The sequence below is a fragment of the Armigeres subalbatus genome, chromosome 3, assembly GCF_024139115.2.
Source record: "Armigeres subalbatus isolate Guangzhou_Male chromosome 3, GZ_Asu_2, whole genome shotgun sequence".
NCBI classification, from domain to species: domain Eukaryota; kingdom Metazoa; phylum Arthropoda; class Insecta; order Diptera; family Culicidae; genus Armigeres; species Armigeres subalbatus.
This window is the reverse complement of record NC_085141.1, coordinates 306,405,995-306,432,663: the sequence shown is the minus strand read 5'-3', so window position 1 is coordinate 306,432,663 and position 26,669 is coordinate 306,405,995. Positions and strand designations below refer to the sequence as shown.

Genomic DNA, 26,669 nt, shown 5'->3' with positions numbered 1-26,669 from the left:
CATCTGTTCAAATTCGAGTACGTTTCGATTTTTTGTTTGTTACACTTATTCATCTGCCCCAAACTCGCTGAAGCCTAGAGTAGTTGGCTTCCTTGTTCCCCATTATCAATCGGTAAAACAGCGGCTATATTGACGACGCGCTTTTTCTTTCATCCCGAAAAAAAAAAACCAAAACCGTCCATTTCCGGGACAACCAACAGCTTGATTGATGAAAGAGTTTATTTCGATTTGTGTGCTCGTGCATAGAATTCTTGCCTTTCTGCCAACATTTATCTTGTCTGTTTTTATTCATTTTTTTTGCTTGTCTGTTGGAAGGTCTTCGCGACCACGTCCGTCAGTTATCAGTTGTTCGTTTGAGAATTCGCTTTTCTTAAATCAAAGACATTCGAAGACGTTTACGCCAAAAAATCAGTGGTGATGTTGGCATTTATCTGAAAATTTTATCAGTTTAGTGACTAATATCAGCGATGTGTCAAAGCACTTTTTACCTGTTCAACGAGTCCTACACGTCCACCACTCAACCCTGCTTAGATTATGATTGCAACTCGTCAAAAATCGAGCATGGTTGGTGATGAAGAGAAAACAGGTCGAAATTCTCAAACTGTGAAAACCGATATAAACCGATATCGTGATAAAACCTGCGCAAATAATAAGCAAATTACAATTCTTTTTGCGTATTTCGGTATTAATCCGCTGACACAGTCGTAATCGTATCACAACTCTACGTGATAAAAAACGCCTAGCAATGTAAGCACATACGTAGATAATTCTCAAGGAATTCGCGACTAGAAAAAAATCACATATCATCTACTAAGCAATGGTATCAATAATGGCTTTCTCATAAATCATAGAAATCAATAAGAAAAGCATATAAGCAAGGCCCAAAATAGTCTTCATGTGGATATGTGTCATTATTTCCTATAATTTATATTTTTGGATTAATTTATGTAAATTACCGCTTTGTATGGAATCAAATATATGTTGATTTTAAAAAGTGTTTGACCAAATAAAGGAAATACAGTGTTTTGACAATATCTTTGCACTGTATTGACCGTGATGGTGCCAAATCTTGAGAGACTCGGGTTCAGAGGATCCATTTAATTCTTCTTCCATTGTAAACACTCCGAAGTGCGATGATCAAATTGACAGCGAAAGTGACGATGGTGTTAATGTCACTATCAAAGCCATAAATCCTGCATTAACGAGCGGGAATGGCAGTTATTCTGTGGAAAACACCCCGGAAAACGCTCCTATAATCAAATGGCGTAAACATCTTACCGTTAGTCAAAGGCGCAAAATGAAGAATCTACTTAAATCTGGGTTATCGAAAGAGGAAGCTCGGAGGAAAGTATTTTCAAATGATGCCCCTGAGACCAAACAAATTGTTAAACGAACTAGGGACTGTGATCATAGTAGCAGTGGTGAAAACCCAGGTCCTAAAAGATCAAAAACTCGCGTCTGTCCAAAGGAACATGCTGGTTTAGCTAACGTCGACAGGCTAGCTATGTCCAAGAGGGATTCTGATCAGAGTAGATATAGGCCTAAGGAAACTAGAGGACTGCTAGACCGTCCGAAAAGTTCAAAGGCTGTTCCGAACTCAGGTGGTCGGTCCTTCAGAGACGTGGCTAGCCTCGAAAAAGTTGGAATTATGACCAAATGACTACAGCGGAGTTGGACGCTGTTCAAGTAGCCCTTCTGTGGAAAATAGAGGAGCAGAGACATGCAATAGTAAAACCGAAGTTTACACGATGTAGTTACTAAAATGGTTACTTGGTCTTTGTTTGCCAATATCATGAAACAGCGGAGTGGCTGAAAGTTGTAACGCGGTCACTCGCTCCCTGGAAGAATGCAGAGCTAATTGCCATGGATGAAAAGGATATTCCTCGTCCAAAGCTGTTTCACGCCTTCTTTCCCTTAAGTGCGGATTATACCGACGAGAGACTCAAAGGGCTAATAGAGAGTCAGATCAATATAAACGGTTGGAGAATCCTTAGTCGGTCCAATGCGAATAGACACGCAGAATGGACGTTAAATGTTGATGAAAAGTCAGTGCTTAAACGAACGCAATGTGTCCTTAATTTCCGATTCGGCGAAACAGAATTGAGGAAGATTAAACCCAAAAGCCAGCGTAAGACAGAAGATAAAGAAGATGATAGTATACCGAACCGTGTCATCAGAAACAATCTTGCCAGCGATCCAAAAGAAGGACCGAGTGGAGCCAAAGCGGAGGCCTCTTCGAAACGTTCTGACGGATCCCTGAAAGCTGATGGAAAAAAAGAAGACTGTAAACAATCGACAGACAACAACAAAGGACAGGACGTGTTTAGCCCCCAAAAGGTCACCAGGAGCCGGAAGCCGTTAGAAATGAAACCAATTAAGTTTTTACAAGTGAATCTCCACCATGCTAAAGGCGCCACAGCCGTACTGTGTCGGAGATTCATGAAAGAAGAGATGGATATGGCTCTAATACAAGAGCCATGGTCCAATAAAGGAAAAATACTTGGTATTAAAACTCATACGTGTAAGTTATTCTATGACGAAAATCAAAGTTCTCCTAGAACTGAAGTTCTCGTTAACAGAACAATGAAATGTTATCCTCTTACAGAATTTATTAAACGAGACATTGTTGCGGTCATGGTCGAGGTACCGACCACCAGAGGGAGCATGGACGTCGTAGTGGCTTCTGCTTACTTCCTTGGTGATGTTCCTGTGGTTCCACCTTCTGAAATCGCATCTTTTGTCAACTACTGTCGAGAAATTAAGAAGTCCTTCAGCATCGCTTGCGACGCCAACGCGCATCACACTGTTTGGGGAAGCACTGACATCAATAAACGAGGTGAGTGTCTTTTAGAGTATCTGTCATCTAGTAATATTGATATATGCAACACAGGCAGTGTAAACCAAATTTTTCAAACACAATCAGAGAAGAAGTGTCTTCAAACAGGGACGTGCCATGGTGGAGTGCTAAACTGCAACGCCTTAGGAAAACAGCTCGTAAGTTGTTCAACAGGGCAAAACGCACCTCAGATTGGGCACGATATAGAAAAGTCCTTACTGAATATAATACTGAAATTCGGAAATCCAAGAGAAAATCATGGGTTAAAACGTGCGAAAGCATCAACAACACTACCACAGTCGCAAGATTACAGAAAACTCTTGCAACAAATCACACGAATAATCTTGGAAATCTTAAACGTAACGATGGAGAGTTGACGAAAAGCCCAATTGAAACTCTAGGTCTAATGATGGAAACTCATTTTCCTGAATCAGATAGATGTGATGGTGGTTATACTGGAATTGAAAGATGCTCTGGGGACACTATATTAGTGTCTCACAGATCAGAAAGTAATAGCCAGGATATAGCTGATGAAATTGTCACAAAATCTAGAGTTGAAAACGCGGTGAGATCTTTCCAACCTTTTAAATCTGCAGGTGTGGACGGTATAATTCCAGCATTGCTTCAAAACGGAGAAGCAGTTCTGATTCCGTCCCTTATGAAGATTTTTAAAGCAAGTTTAAGGTTAAACTTCATTCCATCCAAATGGAGATTAGTTAAAGTAGTGTTTATACCTAAAACTGGTAAACGAGATAGAATGAATCCAAAGTCTTTCAGACCCATTTATTGAAAACAATGGAGAAAGTTTTAAAAGATTATGTTAATTCGAAATACATGCAGGCATTTCCTGTTTCTAAATACCAATTTGCTTATCAAACTAACAAATCAACGGTTACAGCTCTCCACACGCTTGTAAATAAAATTGAGAAATCTTTTTCAATAAAAGGAATAGCTCTTTGCTCTTTCCTTGACATTGAAGGAGCTTTTGACAACACTTCATACTCGTCAATGACTACGGCTATGAAGAAAAGGAAGTTTAATAAAAGTATTATAAACTGGATTCATACTATGCTTGCAGAAAGAGAAATCACGACAGAGCTCGGGGGATCGTCTATAATCGTGAGGGTAACGAAAGGCTTTCCACAGGGAGGCGTGCTTTCACCACTTTTGCGGTCGTTAGTAGTTGACGATCTTGTAAGAAGTTTAGAAGCTCAAGGTTTCGAAGTTGTAAGCTTTGCAGATGATATTTTCATCATAGTAAGAGAAAAGTTTGATAAGTTCACATATTTGTGGTGCATGGAAGCGGGTCTAAGCATTAATCCTTCAAAGGTCACTATAGTTCCTATTACTAAAAGAAGGAAATGTAACTTGAAACCTCTCAAGATTGAGGAAAAGATAATTCCATTCAGTAAAGAGGTAAAATTCTTAGAAGTAATTTTAGATGCCAAACTGAATTGGTATAAACACTTGGACGCTACGATAAATAAGTCAATCAGTGCGTTTTGGGTGTGCTCCAGTACCGTTGGGAGAAAATGGGGTCTAAAACCAAAAATGATTATGTGGATATATACTTCCATTATAAGACCAAAAATAACATATGCTTCGCTAGTGTGGTGGCCAAAAACCAAAGAGGCCACTGCAGCATCAAAACTAGCAAAACTTCAACGTCTTGGGTGTATTGCTATAACGGGAGCGATGCACAGCACTCCATCGAAAGCACTAGAGGCAATCCTGAATCTGCTACCGTTGCATGAACACATGCAACTGGAAGCGGAGAAGAGTGCGCTGAGGCTTAAAAGATCCGTGAATGTTCTACCAGGAGACCTTATCGGTGGTCACTTGAGCATTCTACAACATTTTAAAAGAGGGCCGGTGTTGAATATCGGAGATTGGATGAATGCGGATGACAACTACGACATCCCCTACATGGTGCACGCAACGACGCGTACGGATTGGGATGCCGGTGGTCCTATAGTTCGTCAAGGTTCAATTGTATTCTTCACTGATGGCTCAAAAATCGGTACGAAAACTGGTGCAGGAATCTCTGGACCTGGAATATCTATTTCAGTAGCCATGGGTCACTGGCCTACTGTATTCCAAGCAGAAATTTTTGCAGTTTTGAGTATGTAAACGTTTGCTTGAGAAGAAAATATCGACATGCAAATATTTGCATTTTTTCTGATAGCCAAGCTGCCCTAAAAGCATTAAGTTTCTTTAAATGCACTTCAAGAATCTTCTGGGAATGTATCCTCTCCTTGCGGCTCCTGTGTCAACTAAACTCTGTATGTTTGTATTGGGTTCCTGGACACTGTGGTATTGAAGGAAATTAAATAACAGACCATCTCGCAAAGCAGGGTTCCAATTTGCAGTTTGTTGGCCCTGAACCATTCTGTGGTGTATCAAATAGGGCAAATAAAATGGAACTTTAAAGCTGGGAATCACAGAGTAAGGGTAATATCCAATTGGATGGCAGCCACAAAGTGCTACCAGGCAAAAAGAATTATTACCCCAAATGCAATTGCCACTAGAAAGCTCTTAGAGCTGAACAAGCGAGCTCTTTGAACATGTACTGGTCTACTAACTGGGCACTGTCCGTGCAGATATCATTTGAAAAACATCGGACTAGTTCAGAATGACATCTGTCGCTTTTGTAATATTGAAAGCGAAACATCGGAACATCTGCTTTGCAGTTGTAGTGCATTATTATAATATAGACGCAGATCGAAATTTCTCGAGAGATTTGGTCTACTCATCCAGGGAAAGTGATTGGTTTTATATACCACATCATTCCGGGTTGGTAACGTTTCGTGCAAATGACTGATCATATATTAAGTTGTGGTCAGTAATAAACGACACGTACATTAAACAGGGATGTACTACAATAGTTCTAATTAATGGACGCAGTAGTTCTAACACCCAAACAAAAAAAATGTACCCCTTCGTGTTGCAATGCGGGATGTGGGAGACATCGGAAATATCAACTCATTTCGTTGAAATTTTCGATGACATTAAAGGTCATTCATCAGAAGATCGTATTTAAAGTGATCTTACATCTGTATATCTATATATATAAACGCAAAGCAAAACAAAAAGCGAAATCCTTAACGACTTTCTTAACAATGAGTCGGACATGATTGACCTTTGTGCACCCATTCCAAAACAAATCAAGACAAATTGCAAAATCACGTAACGATCTCTGACCTTGCAAGTGCTACTGTTCCGTAGCGCGCATAGCCACAATCCAGTCAGCCATAGAAACTCACTCCACCAACTAACTGCCCGACTTAACAAGGCCTTCGCTGTGTCGCGCCGCTTCGTCAACCATATCCCATGCGTCCTTCCCTCTCTCGCCTGAGAAGCCGCAAATAAAACCATTAAATCGTTAACATTTTTCATCTTCGCACCATTCACCGAGCTCGCAGATCGTTTGCTGTTTTTTTTTTTCCTATACACGTATCCATCCCAGCAGCGTCTATAGATTTGTGGATGATACCCGCGCGCGCACGTATCACGCGCGCCGCCGCTCACTACCATGGTGGTTCATGCAATTCGGTTAGTAGTGTGATACCGCGCGCGCGATAGCCACCAACTAAAAACCGCGATCGCTTACCGTAATATACGCGATGCGATGCTCGGAATTGATTAACTGAAGAGAACATTGCTCGCAAAAGCCGCATATCTTTCGCTTTCGCGGCAATGCGCGCTCGCTCATCAACTCCGGATCGAAATGAATTTTAAATGCCACAACAATAGCGAACGGTTTTACGATTTCGTGTCTCTCCGCCTCCACATACTGAATAGGGTGCACTCAAGCAAATAAACTCATGGAATTTAAAGCGTGCTGGTGATGAAATTTGAGAAACTGAATATATTTGAAATTCATGGGCAATCTTACGAAATATTATTGATGTATAGAATGGCTTTTAAAGTGACTCAACGATGAAATTTTTCAATGGCACCAGAGCTTAGCTACAATGGATGATCATTATTTTCATTTATTTTTATTTGAAAACACCGTAGTTTGACAGCATTTCTAAGAAGAGCATGGCAAACGAAAATATAAGCCATATGTTCCATCCCAATAAAACAAAAATAAACTAAAAATGACTATAAAAAAACTTAGTAGTTCGAAACGATCAGACATTCTACCTACAATATCTGCTTTTCTTAAAATGCTTCCAAACTCAGATAGATTTTGTGGACAGCTGCTTTCTACACTTCTTGACAAGCGTTTCGATTCCATCCATCACCTCCTATAGCCTATTCACAAAATTTCTTCAAGATCGTAGCAAATATTCATGAGGACCAAGTTAAAATACTGAAATGATTATTTCTTTGAGTGTACGACGCTGGGCCAGTGCTTCGCGTAAAGTAATAGTACTCATATTTCAGTTTGCTGGTGATGCGCGTATTTTTATTTGTTTACTATTTTTTTGTGTGTGAAATGCATCAGCACGTTCCGATGGTGCGATGAAGCGCCAAGCTGCGAGCAGCACACAGATAGTGAATTTAAAACAATGAAAGTAAGACTGAAGGTTTGCGTGATGCATGTTGCTTAGTGGGTGGATAGAGCACTGAAGATAATGCGATTGCGTTTCATTAGCGGTGCACCAATCGGATGGTGTGAACACATTCGCTGGAAGCAGTAATCATAATCATCGGATCGACCGTACCAACCATATTTGGAATTGTTTTCCTTTTTCATTCCGATTCCAAACCACAATCACGTGGTGATGGGATTCCAAATTTGCATGGGATTCGTTTGCACTGCATCAGTTCAAACCTATTCTAGATTCAGTGACGCAAATTCAAACTGGATTGATCAGGTTTATCGATAAATGAAACGGTTTGAATATTCAAATCCGACTGCAACGGGGTATTCCGGAGAAGTGGATTGGAAGCAAATGACGACTTTTCAACTAAATTTTCTTCAGATGTCGTATTGTTTTCCATTTTCAACATTCAAGAATGTTCTATTTTGCTGATGTGCTGTCCATTAAACAGTTTCGTTCTATTTACCCCAGGTTGATGCCTCTCTGACGCATGCATGTGATGTTCAGTGAACGTTGAAAAAGAAAACACCAACCGGTGTTTGGTGATGGTGCCTTGCGTTTTAAAATACGCCTTACAAAGCATGTATAATCACTAGTTTTGAAAACGTTTTCCATTTAGATAGGGAAAACAAATATTTAGGCTGTGCCTCCATTCATATCCCCCAAAAGCACATTACTCATTGGCATTTCAATCGAATTACACAGGAGTCGGTTTTTGCGCGGGGTATACGTTCCACGTAAATCAAAACCGCATAAATCCCAAAAACCGCGTAAAAAACGACTTCATTGAAAACCGATTTATCGCGTGTTTCACGTGTTTTTTGACCTTTTTGAAAAACCGCGTAAAAAAACTTTTGAAAAAAAATCGCGTAAATTCTGAAAACCACATAAAAAAACCAGATCAATCCACCTAGCGGCGATGATGCCTTTCTCGTCATCGTAAAATGTATTGGAAAAATCACATAAAAAAGGTTAAAAAAGCACTTTAGGAGAATAGATCGTATATTTTCTACCATTTTGCATGTTTTTGCATTAATTACTATGTATTGCCACCATTCTCGAATTTTTGCCTTTCTCGTACAACAATGTTGTACCGAAAGGCTATATGATTGCTTCAAAAAAGAACTTTTGATAGAAGGCCCGGAGACCCATAGTGTTATATACCGATCAACTCAGCTCGACGAACTGAGGTGATGTCTGTATGTGTGTATGTATGTATGTGTGTGTGTGTGTATGTGTGTATGTGTACAAATTTTGTAGACACACTTTTTGAAACTTAGCATTATCCGATTTACTCGCAACAAGTTGCATTCGACGGGGAATGCGGTCCCATTATTTGCTATTGAAAATTGGCTCGATCGGACATTGCATTTTGGAATTATTGAAAAATCATTGTTTTTTCCCAAGGGTCCCCCCTTGGAAAAAAAATTCAAAACCAAAAAATTTTTTTTTCCGAAAATGATGGCGATGCATTTTAACTAATGCAAAAACATGCAAAATGATCGAAAAAATGTGATCTATTCTCCTAAAGAGCTTTTTTGACCTTTCTAATGTGATTCTTACAATATATTTTATAATGCACGAGAAAGGCATCATCACTGCTAGGTGGATTAATCTGGGTTTTTTTTTTCGATTTTGAAATTTTTTTTCCAAGGGGGGACCCTTGAGAAAAAAAACAATGATTTTTCAATAATTCCGAAACGCAAAGTCCGATCGGGCCAATTTTCAATAGCAAACAATGGGACCGCATTCCCCGTCGAATGCAACTTGTTGCGAGTAAATCGGGTAATGCTAAGTTCCGAAAAGTGTGTCTACAAAATTTGTACACATACACACATACACACACACACACACACACACACAGGGGGCAGCAGGGACTTTGTCCAAGGGCTTGACGACCCCTCCCCATGGCCACTGCAAGTTAGGGGGCCTGTCTAGGACGTGGTGGGGTTTGACAGTGGGCTCTGTTGAACCTCTATAAAAAGCTGCATGTGTCTGCAAGCAGGCCCTATCACAGCGACCGTGCGCCGCTCAAAGCACACAAGCCCAACAGGTGTGCCAACCGGCACGTCAGGATCCATGCCAGTAAGATCCTGATTATGGTATACTGGTCACGGCAAACGACATTGGACGATTCTCGGTTTTTGGATAGGATTAGGCGTATATGGGCTGACAGTCGAGCTATTCTGTTTCCTGAGTAAAAAAGAGTGACATCCTTTTGAAATGGCAAGCAGGCTAATGGTTCGTCTGCCTCCGTCTCGATAAACAACCTGGCAGGCCTCCGGTAACGCTCAAAACCTGTCACCTCTCTCACTGTTTACAAAGGCACCCATGGGATCATAAGAGGCGACTATCTACAACAGGTAGAGATAACGGCCCGGAGGGGGGACCCTTTTAACATGGAAACAAATTCTACAAACAACGAAGGAGCAGGCGGGGCGAATGTTTTCGCAAAGAGTGGGAAGCTGCAGCGATCTCCAGTGATGTCGCAGGCAGCAGTAGCGAGTACCAGTAGTACGACCAAGTCTGCTGAGACCAGGCAGGCCAACAGGAGCTAGGATCCAGGAATAGGGTGTCCACCCAAAAATCGGAAAGTAGTGCTACTCAGGAGGAGCTACAATTCGGGAGGTCCAACCTGATGGAGGTGCGGAAGCGAGTCAATGAGCTTTATGACTTCGTGAAGGACAAGCACAATGTTCACACGAAGATCAAGCTTCTAGTGACGACAAGCATTAAGTCCGCCGTAAAAGCAGCCGAACACGAACAGATCGCGCTGAAAAAGAAAGCCGAAGCAGCTGAAAAGGTGCTGAAAGATGCGGCGGAGCATATAGCAGTTGTAACGCATCAGGCACCTAAAAGTCCCCAAATCACTCGCACGGAAAAGCGAGGGAGGGATTCGCCTGGAGTGCAGGAAGGCACGAAAAAGCAATGGAACGTGCAAGACTTTGCCAGCATGCTGAAGGGACGTGTCAAGGATGGTGAGTGGCAGACCGTGGAAAGCCAGCTTGAGAAGAGGAAGCAGCAGAAGGATGTGGAAAAGTGGAAGGAACAGAAGAAGCAAGAAGAACGTCGTTCTCCTCGGGAGAGAGTTAAAGGTGATACCCTGATCGTAAAAGCGAGCGATAACACATAGTACGCAGCGATCCTGAAGAAGGTGAGAGAGGACCCGGAGCTAAAAGACTTGGGTGAGAAAGTGGTGAGAACTAGGCGTACCCAGAAGGGGGAGTTGCTGTTTGAGCTGAATAAGGATCCCACGATCAAGAGCTCGGCCTTCCGGGAGCTCATTGCCAATTCCTTGGGCAGTAACGGTAACGTAAGAGCTCTAACGCAGGAAGCAGTGGTCGAGTGCAGAGACCTGGACGAGATCACGACGGAAGACGAACTGAGGGATGCACTGGTCTCATAATGCAAGCTGGGGGAAGTGCAAATGACGATTCGACTGAGGAGAGCGTACGGCGGTACACAAGTAGCAGCGATACGACTACCAACAGAGGCTGCCAACAAAATGGTGGAGGTGGGCAAGGCGAAAGTAGGATGGTCGGTGTGCCCGTTGAGATTCGCCCCACGAGTCACCAAGCAGATGGAGCGATGCTTCAAATGCATGGCGTTTGGCCACCAGGCGCGAAACTGCAAAGGCCCGGATAGATCCGGTCTATGTTGGAAATGTGGTGAAGAAGGACACGTTGCTAGGGATTGCACGAAGCAACCAAGATGCCTGCTCTGCAAACCGGAGGACGGAAACGACCATACGACGGGTGGTTTCCAATGCCCTGCATACAAGAAGGCGATGGCGGGCCGGGATTAATGGAGATCATCCAGTTGAATCTCAATCATTGCGACACCGCACAGCAACTGTTGTGGCAGTCAACAACAGAAGCAATGTGTGACGTGGCAATTATTGCTGAACCGTATCGGATCCCTTCTGACAACGGCAACTGGGTGGCGGATTCATCGGGGATTGCGGCTATCCAAGTGATGGGCAAATTCCCTATTCAAGAAGTGGTAGACAGCTCAACCGGTATAACCGGATGCTGAACTCACTCACGGAGAAGCTGATCGGCCGAAAACCGGTAATCATCGGAGGCGACTTCAACGCATGGGCAAGCAGTCTGACTAACTCCGGAGGTTACAGTTTGCTGGAAGCGCTGGCAAAGCTGGATGTCAGGCAGGCTGCACAACGAAGGTACCGTTAGTACATTTCGCAGAGATGGCAGGGAGTCCATAATCGACGTCACGTTCTGCAGTCCATCGCTGGTGATGAACATGAACTGGAGAGATGGTAAGGACTATACACATACCTGATCACCACAGGCGATCCGGTTTAGTGTTGGGACACGAATGCCGACGGTACAGCGAGAGATTAGGAATAGCGGGCGAAAATGGAAGGCGAAGGACTTCGACAAAGATCTTTTTATCGAAGCACTCCGAGCTGACAGCGGCGCTACAAATCTCGATGCAGACGAGCTGACAGAAACTCTTGCGAGCCAAGGAAAAGCCGGCGGCTAAATTACTGGTGGAACGATACTCTTGCTAGCCTTCGTGCTGCGTGTCTCAGAGCCAGAAGACGCTTTCAGAGAGCAAGGTTTGAAACAGTCAGATAGGAGCGTAAGATAATCTTCCGTGAAGCTAGATCGGCTTTCAAACGGGAGATTAAAGTCAGCCAATCCAACTGCTTCAAGGAGTTGTGCCGAGAAGCTGACGCTGATCCTTGGGGCAACGCTTATCGGGTCGTAACAGCGAGGATCAGGGGTCCAGCGACGCCAGCGGAAATGTGTCCGGACAAGCTGAAGATCATCGTTGACGGTCTCTTCCCGCAGCATGATTCCACGATGTGGCCGCCTACACCGTACGTAGATGAAGACGGAGTAACCATTGCAGGTATGCAAGTCTCCAACGACGAGCTGTCATCAGTGGCGAAAGGTCTGAAGATGAAGAAAGCTCCGGGTCCGGATGGAATTCCAAACGTGGCTCTAAAAACTGCGATACTGGCGTTTCCAGATTTGTTCAGGATGGTGCTGCAGAAATGCCTAGCAGATGGTAACTTTCCGGATAGGTGGAAGATCCAGAAACTAGTGCTGCTGCCGAAACCAGGGAAACCGCCGGGGAATCCAGCATCGTATAGGCCCATATGCCTGCTGGATACACTGGGGAAGCTTCTGGAAAGGATTATCCTTAATCGGCTGACGCAGTTCACTGAGGGCGAGACCGGCTTATCGGAAATGCAGTTCGGATTCCGAAAAGGCAGATCGACGGTGGATGCAATCAGGACGGTCATTGAAGTTTCAGAGAGAGCGGCCAAGAAGAAGAGGCGCGGCAATCGATTCTGCGCTGTAGTAACGATTGACGTCAAAAACGCTTTTAACAGTGCCAGCTGGGAGGCTATCGCCGCAGCGCTGCACGGTATGCGGGTTCCTGACTACTTGTGTAGAATCATTGAAAGTTACTTCCAGAACCGGATCCTGGTTTACGAAACGAATTCGGGGCAGAAGTCGATTAGGGTTACGGCAGGTGTTCCGCAAGGTTCCATACTAGGCCCGACGCTGTGGAACATTATGTATAACGGAGTTCTAAAACTGAAGTTGCCCAAAGGCGTGAAGATCTTCGGATTCGCGAATGATGTCGTTCTAACGATAACCGGAGAGTCGCTGGAAGAGGTAGAAATGCTGGTGGCGGAGACGACCGACGCAGTTGAAAACTGGATGAATGGAGTCAAGCTGCAGCTTGCTCACCACAAAACAGAAGTGATGCTGGTTAGCAACTGCCGCGAGATCCAGCGGATCCAGATTGCCATAGGAAGGCACAACATACCGTCCGTGCGGGCTTTGAGGCATCTAGGAGTGATGATCGACGACCGGTTGAATTTCAACACCCATGTGGACTATACCTGCGAAAAGGCATCTAAAATGGTCAGTGCGTTTGCAAGGATCATGCCGAACGTGGGTGGTCCTAAAAGCAGCAGTAGACGTCTTCTGGTAGCAGTAGCATCCTCGATACTGAGGTACGGAGCTCCAGCCTGGGGAGCTGCGCTCAAGACGAAACGTAACCGCAGAAAGTTGAACAGCGTGTTTCGCCTAATGGCCGTTCGAGGCAGTTTGCGTTATCGCAGGGATGATTCCAATCTGCATAACCCTAGCAGAGGATATCGAGTGTTACCAACGGAGAGATACCAGAAATGTGAGGAAGACGGTGAGACTGGACTCTATGGTGAAGTGGCAGCAGGAGCATGGAGAGGTGAACTTTTACCTCACACAGTTCCTTTCCGGACATGGCTGTTTCCGCCACTATCTGCATCGGTGTGGCCATACGTCATCGCCATTCTGCCCGGCGTGTATCAACATAGAGGAGACTCCAGAACACGTGGTATTCGTTTGCCCAAGGTTTGCGGAAGTACGTAGAGGAATGCCTGCCCTACGGGCGGACAACATCGCAGAGCGAATGTGTCGCGATGAAGGTACGTGGAATGCAGTAAGCAGAGTCGTGACACAAATACTGTCAGAGCTGCAGCGTCGATGGAGAAGGGATCAGCAAATAAGCGTCGGTTTGGAGCGAAATCCAGCACAGTGAGCAGTGTTTGGTCTCGGGTCGTCGGGGCGCCAGCGAACCGGAAGTCTTCTGCCAACCGGAATCGTTGGACCGACCTCGGCACTCGAATTGCCAACCTGCTGAAGAAAGAAGAAAGAAGAAGGAAGTGCTTCGGGTATGTAGGGCACCGCCAGTGCGGACGTTATCCACCACCGGAACTGTCGGACCAGCGTCCCCTGCGATAGCCGCTGGTAGTCGGGGCACCATCAGTGCGGAAGTTTCCTTCACCGGGACTGGTGGACCACCCTCGACGCCGGGGGAAGTCAGGAGGATTCGAGTGAGGAAGTTTGCGGCACGACCGCCGAGGGATCGAGACAACGTAGCAGTGGATCTCAGCAAGCCAGTCGGCGAACTAGCCTAAGCTAGGGGCCGGAATTTCAGAAGAAGTGCATGAGCACAGAGCCCCCCCACCCCTGGACGACCCCTCCCCATGGCCACTGCGAGTTAGACCGGAACCATCGTCCCTAACCCCTAATCCCAAGGCGTTAAGCGACCCGTGCCGAGGGGATGCATGGCCAGGGCGGTAAAATAATAAGCTAGGCCTTTAACGGAGTCTGTGGGGTACCTGGGCACCCTCCACAGTAATTGTCCCTTACCGCGTCATGCTGGGCTCTGGCGTGGTGGACCTCTTTTCCCGAGCAACTCGTGGGTCTCTCTTGGTGGCTCTAACGGAGCAGACACAAAAACGGGGGAGACAGTCTCCAGGGGATGCGCTCCCTGGGGGCCGCTCCAAAACGCGGAGGGTTACTACCCCGAACAAGGGTAGTGGGGCTGGGAAGCTGAACCCCGGCCAGGTACCTCCAAAACCGGGGGAGGAAGGACCTGGAAAGATCCGTCCACCCAGGAGAGCTCTCAGCCGCACCAGACCAGGGAAATAGAGGGGGATGACGCCTCCTGGACCCTGGTCAAGAACAAGAGGAAACCGAAGACGTCAAGGGCCGAAAAGAAGGCCCAGGCGAATGAGGGTAGCAAGAAGCCTAGGGTAGGCGCCAATCGCTCCAGGGGCGATGCCCTAGTCATCACGGCGGACGAGGCTAAGTACTCGGACGTTTTGAAGGCGATGAGGAGTGACGTCAAGCTCGGTGAACTCGGCGCCGACGTACGTCGAATAAGACGTACCCGGATGGGCGAGATGATCCTCGAGCTGAAGCGGGGCGTCTCGCAAAAGGGCGCCGCCTACAAGAAGTTGGCGGAGGAAGTTCTAGGCGAGACGGTCAAGGTGAGGGCACTCACTACGGAGGTGAATCTAAGGGTTAAAGACCTGGACGAGATCACCGAAGTCGAAGAGCTCGTCACGGCACTGCGGCGACAGTGTGAAGTGGAGACGCCCACCGCAGCCGTTCGGCTACGGAAAGGTCCGGCAGGGACGCAGGTAGCATTGGTTCGGCTATCTGCAGCGGACGCCTCCAAGGTAGTCAAGTTAGGGAGCGTCAAGGTGGGATGGTCGGTATGCCCTGTGGGCATATACGAGCAACCCGAAGTTTGCTTCAAGTGCCTGGAACCGGGGCACAAGCAATGGGACTGCAGAGGCCCTGACAGAAGCAATCTCTGCCGACGCTGCGGATTGGAGGGACATAAGGCACAATGCTGCTCTAATGTGAACGTGTACTATACACATGTGGAAGTGTTGGTTTGAGAAATGGATTGCGAGTGATTTGACTATGCGTCCAATTTGGGAATCTCGAGCTCGTCCAGTAGCCGCTAGGTTGCAAAGGGCGATGGAGGTCCTTCGTAGCTTAGTTGGTTAAAGCACCAGTCTAGCGTACTGTAGGGTCATGGGTTCGAGTCCCATCGAAGGGAAAGTGATTACCTCCAATACATTTTTCAAATCAATATCTTCCACATAATGTACATATTCACATAGGGGAAACTGCCAAATGTTGAACGGCTAATTTTGTCGCCTATTGTTGAACTCCCATAAGAAATGCACGTGCGTTCAACAATAGGCGAAGAAATTAGCCGTTCAACATTTGGAGAATTACCCTATGAGTTTTCACAACATTGTAAATGGAAAAATTGTGGGTTGAGAGATCAGATCAGATCAGATCAAGTTGGAACGAAATTCCACAAATAAGAATATTTTTCAAACTTTACAAAAAATATCATAAAACATTGTTTATTATATGTTTGTAATGCTAACCAGGAGAATTGTAGAAGCTCACTATCGCGCAAAGAAAATCAGCTTGGATAAAAACGGTCAATATTTTTTTTCTAATTGCATTTTTAAATGAGGCAAGTTCGAACAAGACTTTTCTTCGGAACCTGAGAGTACCAAACCAAGACGTGGGGAAAAGTTAGTTCGGAGAACGAATTGAGATTGAAATAGTTCGGCTATGTGCCTGGTGTTAGAAATGTGGGCACATCAGTAGCCGCCAAGCTGTGGATGACAACGAAGGTCCTTCGTAGCTTAGTAGGGAAAGCACCTGTCTAGCGTACTAGAATTGTGGGTTCAAACCCCACCGAAGGAAGTGGGTATCATTCAATACATTTTCGAACTAAATCTTTCACTTATTGTGCAATTGCACAAATCGAGTTTTCAACCACAATTTCCAATCCGGCTGGTCAATAACCGTAGGCAATAATCTTTGATTGAACTGAGTAAAAATTTGATTCGTTCGAATCATCTGAACAACCTTTGAAGGTCGAGCATTCAGATAAGCAACACGATGAGAAAGAACACACTGCGAGGCGATCTCTTTAGATGATCAAAAGTTCCATGCAAGAGTGTGCCTGATACCCTTCTAATTTCGTAACGAGGTACCTATTGTTAGCTACGAAATTTTCTCTATTTGGTATGGTCCTCTAAAATTAGCCTTCAGCTGCTGCCCGAGTGTATTCTTTGAACTATTACAATATGAATCCTCTGATGGCGATTTTCAAACGAAAGTAAGCCCAAAATCAAATTCGATTTTGAAAATCGTACAGAATCACTTTCGTATTCGACGGAAAACCCAAACCACTCTGTTCTGCATAACTAAACGTATGACAAATTATCTCCCCCGAAAGTCCCCGACCCCGGACAGCGCAATTTGACAAATTGTTTCCCCTGTTCGCTTCCTTCACATATACAAACATGATCACATTGGAAATAGTTCAACACTGGCGGCGAGTTCCTCACTCGCCACGGCAACCAGACCAGACCAGACCAGAACGATTTCAATTTGCGCAAAGTGAGGGTGAGGGTCGTCCTCGTCGTCAGCTGTAATTTGAAATTGAACAGCAGCCAAACGCACTAATTCCGAATCGTTCCCATCAGTGTCCTTGCCTTGGCTGGGCAGAAACCAGTCAGATCCGAAGCGCTCAGGTTGATGTGCCACTCAAGTCAGCGACTGTGGTTGGTCTCCTCATCATCATCATCTCACTATGCATCATAATGATGCAAATTGGACCCCACGTTTCTGCTGCGACAAAGTGGAAAACTATTTTCCGAAGAAAGCGAAGGGGAAGAATATAACTTTTCAAGGACCTTTTCTTAGAAAAGAGCTGATCAACGATAATATAACGGGGACAAACAGGGCGCTGTCGGTGACTGCGTCGTTCTCAATCCCCTTAAGCCTCCACTTCACGGGCTGAGCTGAGCAATAGTTGTTCAACCATGGTCAATGGTCGTCGGTTATGAGCCGTCGGTTTTCCAGCCAGACAAGGAAGCTAGCATTCTGAAATGGGTTGCATCAACGGACGGGTAATGCTTGCAGCAGTTCTATCATTTCTCTGACTGGCGGCGAAAGCGAATGAATGAGCACATCATTATCATTATCCACGATGACGGTAACGATGATGACGATGCTGATGAGGAAGATGATGGTCGTTCAGTTCAGTTGGGATTGAAGTGATAAGCAAGCCGCCGACGTCGCCGTTGTCGATTGTAGTAATAATGATGGCGGGAAAGTTTTTCACGTTTTCGCTATTTTGAAAGCGCACCGGTGCGATGCTGCTCTTGTGGAGATTTGCGAAAAAGATCCCGCTCTCACTTCGGTCAGGCCCATCAGACCAACACAATTTGGGTGCATCTTGTATTGACTGTACAAAGAGATGTAACAAGAGCCCGATCAAATCGCTACTGGTTAGACGGAAAATGGGTGGCTGTGGAAAAGATAGGAATCGGAGTCGGAGTAGGTTTCACCTAGCAGCAATAACGTGATTGTGAGTGATTATAGTCATGCGCCGCAGTGAAAAAACGCCTTGTTCGAATTGAAGTAATAGTTCAGTGGTGCAATTCAATTAAAATTGATTGTAGAAACTGGATAATTTTCTCACTTCAAGGTACGTAACAAAATCGAGCGTAACTCAACATATTTTCAAAATTCAAGAATGGACCGTAGAGGTAGGTAGTAGAGTTTTTTTTCTCCAAAATTTGTTTGTTATCTGGCTGTTGCATTTTATTATATTTGTGTTTGCCTTAACTCTTCCTTAATTTTAAAAAGTGTTCTTCGTGTTACTCTCTAAGGTAACTATTCTTCAAAATTCCTACAATCGCCAACCGCAAAACGTTAAAAAAAATCTCGTAACACCTACCTGCTGGTACGATGATGAGTCTGCTGCTGCTGTTGCTGCATTTGTTGTTGCTGTGGTGGCACTTGGTTAATTTGAGCGGCACTGGGCACTACTCCCATCCCACCCATACCCCCGCCAATCGGCCCTCCCGGTGGAATACCCTGTGATGTGGGCGTCTGAGGCGACAGGATACCAACCGAACCGGGCGGACCTCCCGGCGGTTGTGGCACTGGCTGCTGTGGTGGCTGCTGCTGGCCACCGGTCAGCTGTTGCTGTTGCTGCATTATGGCGGCATCTTCGCGAGTCATTGTGCGATAGCCCATGTCCTCCTCGTAGGCCAGCGGATTTTGATTCGAGTTTGTCACCATCGATGGCGGTGGAACGCGACCGCTCAGAATCTGGCACGTAAATGGATGGAAGAAAACAGAACATGAAAATCGATAGCCACCACCGAGCTCATTAGCGTCTAGCAAAGGGAACAAAACACGTATTTCCCCCTGATAAACAAACGAAAACGACGCAACGCCGCATGACTCACCTCCAGTGCGTGCATCATGGCTCGGGCGAACGCTTCCGCGTCCTGATGGCTCGAAAAATTCAAACCGTACACATACTTCGAATCCCGCCATTGGTGGAAGGTGGCCGTTGCCTGATTGTACTTCAGTCCTTTAACGATCGAGCAGTTGATGACGACTTCGTGGTCCTGCAGTTTACGGCCCACTACCCGGAATGTGTTGTTCTGTTGGTGGTGAAAAATTTGCACCTTGCTCAGGCCGGACGAACTGCCCGACGGGATCCACTTTTTCTGGCCATCGTCGTACACCATGACCGAGGCGCGGGCACTGATTATGCTTTGTTCGCTGTGAAAGAGGGCGAGAGACGTAGAAAATTAGAGCAAAACGTGTAGGTCAGAAGAAACGGAAAGTGAGCGTGCGAAGACTGTGCGAATGGAATAATTCAATCTGAGCAAGCAAACAAAATCGAAAAGAAAGACGCTGTTTCCCAACATCGAACACTGAGCATACTTTATTGCAGAAACATCGTTCGGTTCCCTGCTGTTCCCAAATTTCACACATAAAATGATTTTATTCGCCGGCGTCGCGTAGCACACGGTCACATCCATGTTAAATTGCTGTAATGGCCATTAGTTTTTTTCTTCTCTACGCTGGGTCTGGATCTTTCAACACGATGTAAGATTGTCGCTCGACTATATTTTCGCTTTCAAATCTCTGTGATCGGAAAACGGTTGTGATGATTAATGGGGTTTTCTTTCCACTGTGGCCGTTGCTATTTCCTCTTCGGCATAGTTTTGTTTTGGGTTGAGAAAACGATTCGATTGTTGTGAAACGAACTCATTTATATTTTCGTATTTTGCTAATGCGATTTCGGAATGATGTTAAATAGATGGTGAGTATACAAAATCAAAATGCCTTATTTGATGATGGATTACATTGCAAAATTTCATTTATAGAAATAATTTTTGTACAATTCATTCAATGACCATAAAAGTAGGAAACCACGAGAGAAAAAAAAATCAGAATGTTTAATCAATGATAAATATAGGAATTTACTTTGGTATGTGTCAAAACCATTGATATCTAATGTGACAGGCTATCATTTGCTGATAAAATATATACTTCCAATGGTAAAAGAAGCATGTTCGACAAACCTGTTCGAAGTTGAAATCGATAGCCTATGACTGATACGAATGTCTTTTTCTTTTTGGGTATCCAGTTGGAGCTACCTGTTAGCTTTGTTTGTCAAAGCTGAACCCGTCCCTACGTTCCCCCTACTAGGACACAGACCGACAATAGACTAGCCTATGATGGCCACTTGAACATCGTATGCAGTAGTTAGATCTTGTACCGAAGTAGTTTTTTGTATTTACAGTTTCCCATTAATATCGTTTGTCGTTTGAATCAAACAAAAGAAGCTCAGAAAGATCGGTTTAAAATTTTATTAATAAATTTAATAATAAATTTTTCAAATAGATTCATTCGCCTCTGCAGGCAAAAATTCAAATGTTGATCAGACGAATCCAACAGCAGTTCCACCCAGATCAAGACAAAGCCATCAACAGGTAATAGAGCTTCTGTTACAGAAACATTCTAATACGTATTGTTGACTCTGGTCCCCGCCTACAAGAACTGAGTTGCTTTGAAAATTTGGTATTGAGTTAATCATCATTCACAAAAGTCAGTTTTATTATTAGTTGATGATTAGAAAAACTAATGGAAACGTATTTTGAACATTAACACCGCATTAGATTTTGATGAATAATAAATGCCTAAAATTTTGAAGATTGTTTAGTAGCTCGTCCATAAGCTGATCTTATGAAAATCATGCGAGAATTTTTCCTCAGTGAACCAGACGCAGCACGCGGGGAAATTCTCACAAAAAATAAAATAGGGTAAGACGGTATAATATGCCCCCCCTAAGGCAAAGCCTCGATAACTTTTTACTTTTCATCGCAATTTATGCAAACTTTGTGTTATTTAGTAGTGCAAGAAGTCGCAAATGCATTGCCCGTGAATAGTCATATAAAAATATTACAGATAACACGTAATAATGCTTTTTTGAAAAGTCGTGAAAAAATTGGATTTCAAAAGGTGCCTGGGCAATACGCCCCACCTTAGCCAGAGACGTTCCATAGCCCTTCATTAGTATTTCATCAATCCCATAATAAAAAGGTTACAAATCCTTATGTGCTCGACATTAAAAAACCAACATAAGTCCATTTAATCAGATTTTATTTACATTTCAATAATTTCCATACAATTTGGAAGCAACTGCTGCAAGCTCGCCGCGCTTGTGTCCAGTTGGTAAGGGCATATCGTCCTGCCTACACTGGGGCGTTTTGGCCAGTAAAACATATTTTCGAAAATCGTTACGTTTTTGAAGATGGAAGTAATTTTATATCATATTAACCACTGAGAAAAGTTATTTTATTGCCCAACTGAGTGTTCCCGTGCAAGTTTTGCGGACAGTATGCTAGCGTCGCTCCAGAATGTTGAGCAAACAAACATAAAAAGTTACATCAAAACTGTCACTTTTTGTATTTTGCTATTATTTTCAATATGTAATACAAAAATACTTCCACATTCACATAGTACGATGGTTTTACAAATATTTATAGGTACCAACTGATTTTGACCCTTAGTCAGTTATAGTTTTCTAGAAATCAAAGAGGGGCGTTTTGGCCAGGTGGGGCGCATTATACCGTCTTACCCTATTGTAAATTTTTTTTACTATCAGATGCAGAAAACAAAACCAGTGACAACCTTAGACAACCAGACACAGCAATTGATGAAAAAAAAATCACAGGCAATAGACATTTTGATTGATTTTTTTTAAATGCAGAAAAGAATCTATCACTCTTAAAAATTGAAAAAAAAAACACTTGCCACGGGCGCTATTGCGTCCACAAATAAACTAGTTAACTATAATTATGGTTTTGTTTTTTTCAGGTTATCAACTCACGGCGCACATTTTCAAGGTCATACCGGCTTCCGGGAGTGAATGGCATGGTGAAAGTTTGTAAAGTCATGTTTATGGCAACATTTGACATCACAGATCGGAAACTTAGAAATTTGGCAGCTAAAAAGCTGGAAGGGAACGGAGTTGCCGAAGATGATCGGCGAATGTTCAATGCTTCACAAAAAAAAATCAGTGAAGATCATATCGACTTTATTAATAAACACATTGATAGTTTCCCGGCTTACACTAGCCATTACTCTCGCGAAGTAACAGAAAAGCGGTATCTATCAAGTGATCTTAACATTAAAATAATGTACGAACTGTACCAAGACAAATGTTCTCGAGATAACTTATGGATACCCGTCCATTATGATACGTTCAGGCTCATTTTCAAGGAGAAAAATTTGGCTTTTCGGAAGCCTAAGGTTGACTTATGCGGGGAGTGCGAGAAGTATAGAATTGCTCTTAAGGGAGAACTGGACGCTTCGACAAAGAATGCTTTGACAGTTGCCCACGAATCTCACCAACAATCAGCGCAACGAGTGTATGAGGAAAAACGTAGAGACCGCAAGAAGCCGAAACACGATTGCTAATACCGAACCGTCTCGTTCGACTTACAGAAACAACTTCCGACTCCTCATCTACGCTGTGGACAAGCGTCTTACGCGCGGCAGCTTTATACTTACAATTTGACTTTCTTTTCTTCCTACTTGGATAAAAACACAGCTACTTGCATGCTTTGGGACGAAACGAAGGCCAGAAGAGGTTCGCAAGAAATAGCTTCATGTCTTCTGAGAGATCTTCAGAAAATGCCTAATACAGTTCGCCACGTCCATTACTACAGTGACCGCTGTGTAGGTCAAAATTTGAACAAAACCGTAGTTTTTACTTTTGCGTACTATGTATAACTGGCGGCAAAGGATGGCCGTGAACTTACTATTGAGCATAAACTAATGCGCACCGGTCACTCTCATATGGAGGTCGACACAATACACTCCGCCATAGAAAAGGCAAAAAAAAGATCAACAGTCGATATTGAAACCCCGCACGACTGGGCAGTTTTCATTTCGGCGATTAGAAGATCTACTCTGTTACCAACGGCTTGGAACAATAGAAAACCGGCACTCGGCGTCGGCATTCAGGGTGGACAGTTAAGGCTAGGAGGATAACCTACATTTATTGAATTTTTGGAATTTGAGCTTTGAAAAGTTATAAAACTAGTGAAGTTTCATGATTTCCCTTTTTCTAAATGTTAGACATGTACTTTGACTTAATCTATATAAACACAGTTGATCTCAAAATTATATACAACCTACAAAAAAATAAAATAAAACCACACATATGTAGAATACTAGTAACTAAATAAATAAGAATTATTTTGCTATAAAAAAACCGTCAACTCAAAATAAAGATTGTGACCCCTCGTATAAAAAAATAATTGATAGATCTCAAAAGTTGGTAGTATTAGCAGCGGGAAGAACGAAGGAGCAAGTATGAGCAGCGGGAAGAACGAAGGAGCAAGAGATGAGAGTGGGATGGAGAGAAGAGGAAAACGGAGAGAAGAGAAGGGAGAGAAAGGAAAAAAGAAGGAGAAAGAAAGTTGGAGACTCTGGTGTGAAGAAAGAAGGAACGCCGGATAAAAAGTGAACGGGAGAACAATTTCGAGGTGACGAGAGACGCGAGTTTTTTTTTTGAACGGTTCCCGTGCGATTCCAGTTTTTTATACGGTGCAAACGGTTCCGAAAACAAAATCGGTTCCGAAAACAAAAACGGGATACAGCGAAGCGCCTGCGCAGAGTAGTGGACGGCAAAAACTGTGGCCAAGCGTGAAAGGATATCGATAAACGGCTACAAGCCTACGCTGTGGACCACGTGTCAGTGGATTGCAGTACCGGCCACCGGACCCCATGTGTACCAGTTTACGTACAGATTGCCTTGTCTCCGTCGCAGCGAATTGGCCACGTTTGGCCCGAAAAGACAGGTGGAGAAGTGCCCCGGAACCCCTGGAAGTGTCTTCACTGAGCGGTGTTCTCAGAAGGCAAGTTTTCCACCTCATAGGATGAGGAACCTATTTTGCGGACTACTGAAGCAGGGAGATATTGCGGCCCATATTTCGCATTATAATTTTCGAGCGCACTTGACTGCCGCATGTTTCGGCGGTATACCATTTGTCCGGCTTGTAAAGCTTTGCCATAGGCACGATGACGAAGACCGTATCGTTTGTGGCTTCCTTGATGGGCCTTTTCTAGTTTTTCTTGTATTAACTTTCTAATATCGCTAAACATTTCAGATTGACGTCGTCTTTGCTCTGCGGAGGAATCTTGTGGATCATCTTTGCCAAAATGATGGTCAGACCCTTTTATGCACATCTCATATACGTGCGTTGCAAAGAATGGAGTCCGTCGCTGAGTGCTCTGTTGAATTTAAGACGGCTTCTACTTCGGACAGCTTGGTATCCCACAGTTTCTGATCGCTTTTTACGTAGGTTCGTATCGCGGCATTGACTGTTCTATTCACTCGCTCCACAGGGTTTGCCTCCGGGCAGCAGGGACCATGTCCAAGGGCTTGACGACCCCTCCCCAGCCGTCTGTGAGTCAGGGGGTTCTGCCTAGGAGGTGGTGGGGTTAACAGGGGGCGCTGTTAATTCCCTCCCAAAAACCACATATCCGCAAGCAAACCTTATCAAGCGACCGTGTGCCGCTTAAAGCATACAAGCCCCTAACCCCGAATCCCAAGGTGTCAGGCGACCCGTGCCGAAGGGATGAATGGCCTGGGGGGTGAAACAATTAGCCAGGTCGTTAACGGAGCCTGTGGAGGTTCCACAGAGTGAGGGCTGCTTCGGCGGCAAGCGGGTGGCAGTGGGTGGTACCCACACACCCCCAAGTGGTGCACATGTGGTGCAAGAGAATGGGAGTTGGGGGTATTACTCGTAATACCCCCACAGAATGAGGGACCGAGTGTATGGGTGAGCACACAAGTAAGTCTCGCATGGTACGCATGGTCGGTAGTGTTAGAATGACTGAAGTCTGGTGAGGCCTGGCAGGAGTGTCGGGGGGCAGATACCTCTGCGGCACCTCAGAAGTAGGGGACACGAAAGTCTCGCTGCGTCTGGCAGGAGTGTCGGGGGGTTGATGCTTCCGCGGCACCTCAGAAATCGGAGACATGTAAGGTAGTGGTGTGACCCCGTCCCAGGATGGGGAGACCACCACATTGGCTGAGGACTACCTGGGCTTCGAAACGTCAATGGGTGGGTGCTACCGGCATAGTACCTTACGGAGTCCTATTGACAGTGTCAAAGCCCGGGTAGGTGAGTGTTAGGCACGCTTGACGTGCCGGGTGTTCCACGCCCAAACGATGCACAGGAGGTGCACAGAGTGGATAAAAATGGGAGACGTATTACAACCCCCACTGAGTGAGTGACTGAATGTCAAAGAGAGTGGTGCACAAGTGGTGCAAGCGATCGGGACTGAATGTATGAGCGAGCACACAAGTTAGACTCGCATGGTACGTATGGTCAGAGTGGCTGCTTAGGCAGTAGTGTGATCCGGCTGTCAGGGACGGAATGAGTGAAGTCTCGCTAGGCCTGGCAGGAGTGTCGGGGGCAGATACCTCTGCGGCACCTCAGAAGTAGGGGACACGAAAGTCTCGCTATGACTGGCAGGAGTGTCGGGGGGTTGATGCCTCTGCGGCACCTCAGAAATTGGAGACATGAAAGGGTCTGCCTCGTAGCTGAGGTAGGAGCGGCATAGGAGCCACCAACCTAGGGTCGCCTCCGGCTTGGTAGACAAGTGGTGCCATTCTGTTGCAGGACGGGGTGAGCACCATACTGAATGAGGACTGTCTATGTTGTGAGATGGCGGCATTGGGGTACCCCCTGCAGGGTGCCTGATCTTCCCTTGCAGTCATTCAAGCGGCATAGGCAGGTGAGTGTTGGGGCACATGTGGTGCCAGTATGTCTTGTGCAAATGTGTTGCATGGGGAGTGTCGAAGAGTTGAGGCGCATACGTGCACTTGTGTACGTCATGGAGGGGCGCAATGCCCAATAGTCATCCCCAAGTATTGCTTAATTGCGGGCCGGGGGAATGACTGGAGAGGAAGGAGTTGGTTTTAGTGGGTCGGGAGTGGTGATCCCATCCCCACACTACCTGGGTTCGCCTCCCCAGGTGTCTGTTTGCAGATTTCCATTACCTTCGTTAAAAAAAAAAAAAAAAAAAAAACAAAAAAAAAAAAACAGGGTTTGCCTGGGAGTGATATTCAGAATTCAGCCAATGTCGGATATCGAACCTAGTACAAAGTGAACGAAACTCAAGGGACAAGAAACACGAAGCGTTATCCGTGATAAGTACTTCGGGCACTGAATTTCGGTAAAACCACTGGTCCCTTAGAGCTTTACAGAGGTTTTTGCTTTCTATTTTTCGAAAGGGAACCAGCATAATCCACTTGCTGAACAGATCAACGACGGAAAGAATATACTGATTCTGGTTCCGACTTCTTGGTAGATGCCCTATAAAATCTAGTGCGATGATCTGCCAAGGGTGAGACGTTACGCGCTGTTCGCCTAGCGGGGGTGCCAACGTGATGTTAGGGGCTTTTGTTTCTTTGCACGTAGTGCATTTACCTACATATTCCCTCACATCCAGAACCATCCTAGACCAAAAGTGTCGCAAGCGAATGCGGGATAAGGTTCTATCAATGCCAGGATGCATCGAACCATCGTGGCATTCGTG

General features: G+C 44.9%; 1 protein-coding gene across 5 annotated transcripts in view; it reads right to left on the bottom strand.

Annotated features, from left to right (window-relative positions):
• The window catches only part of LOC134225132 (protein enabled), a 185,427-nt gene that overhangs the window by 151,378 nt on the left and 7,380 nt on the right, over positions 1-26,669 (bottom strand). For all 5 annotated transcript variants that reach the window (XM_062704945.1, XM_062704946.1, XM_062704948.1 and 2 more), the window contains exons 3-4: positions 19,004-19,325; positions 18,487-18,863 (exon numbers count right to left, since the gene is read on the bottom strand). In XM_062704945.1, the coding sequence (XP_062560929.1) occupies positions 18,487-18,863; positions 19,004-19,325 (699 nt within the window). The remainder of the gene's footprint in view (positions 1-18,486; positions 18,864-19,003; positions 19,326-26,669) is intronic.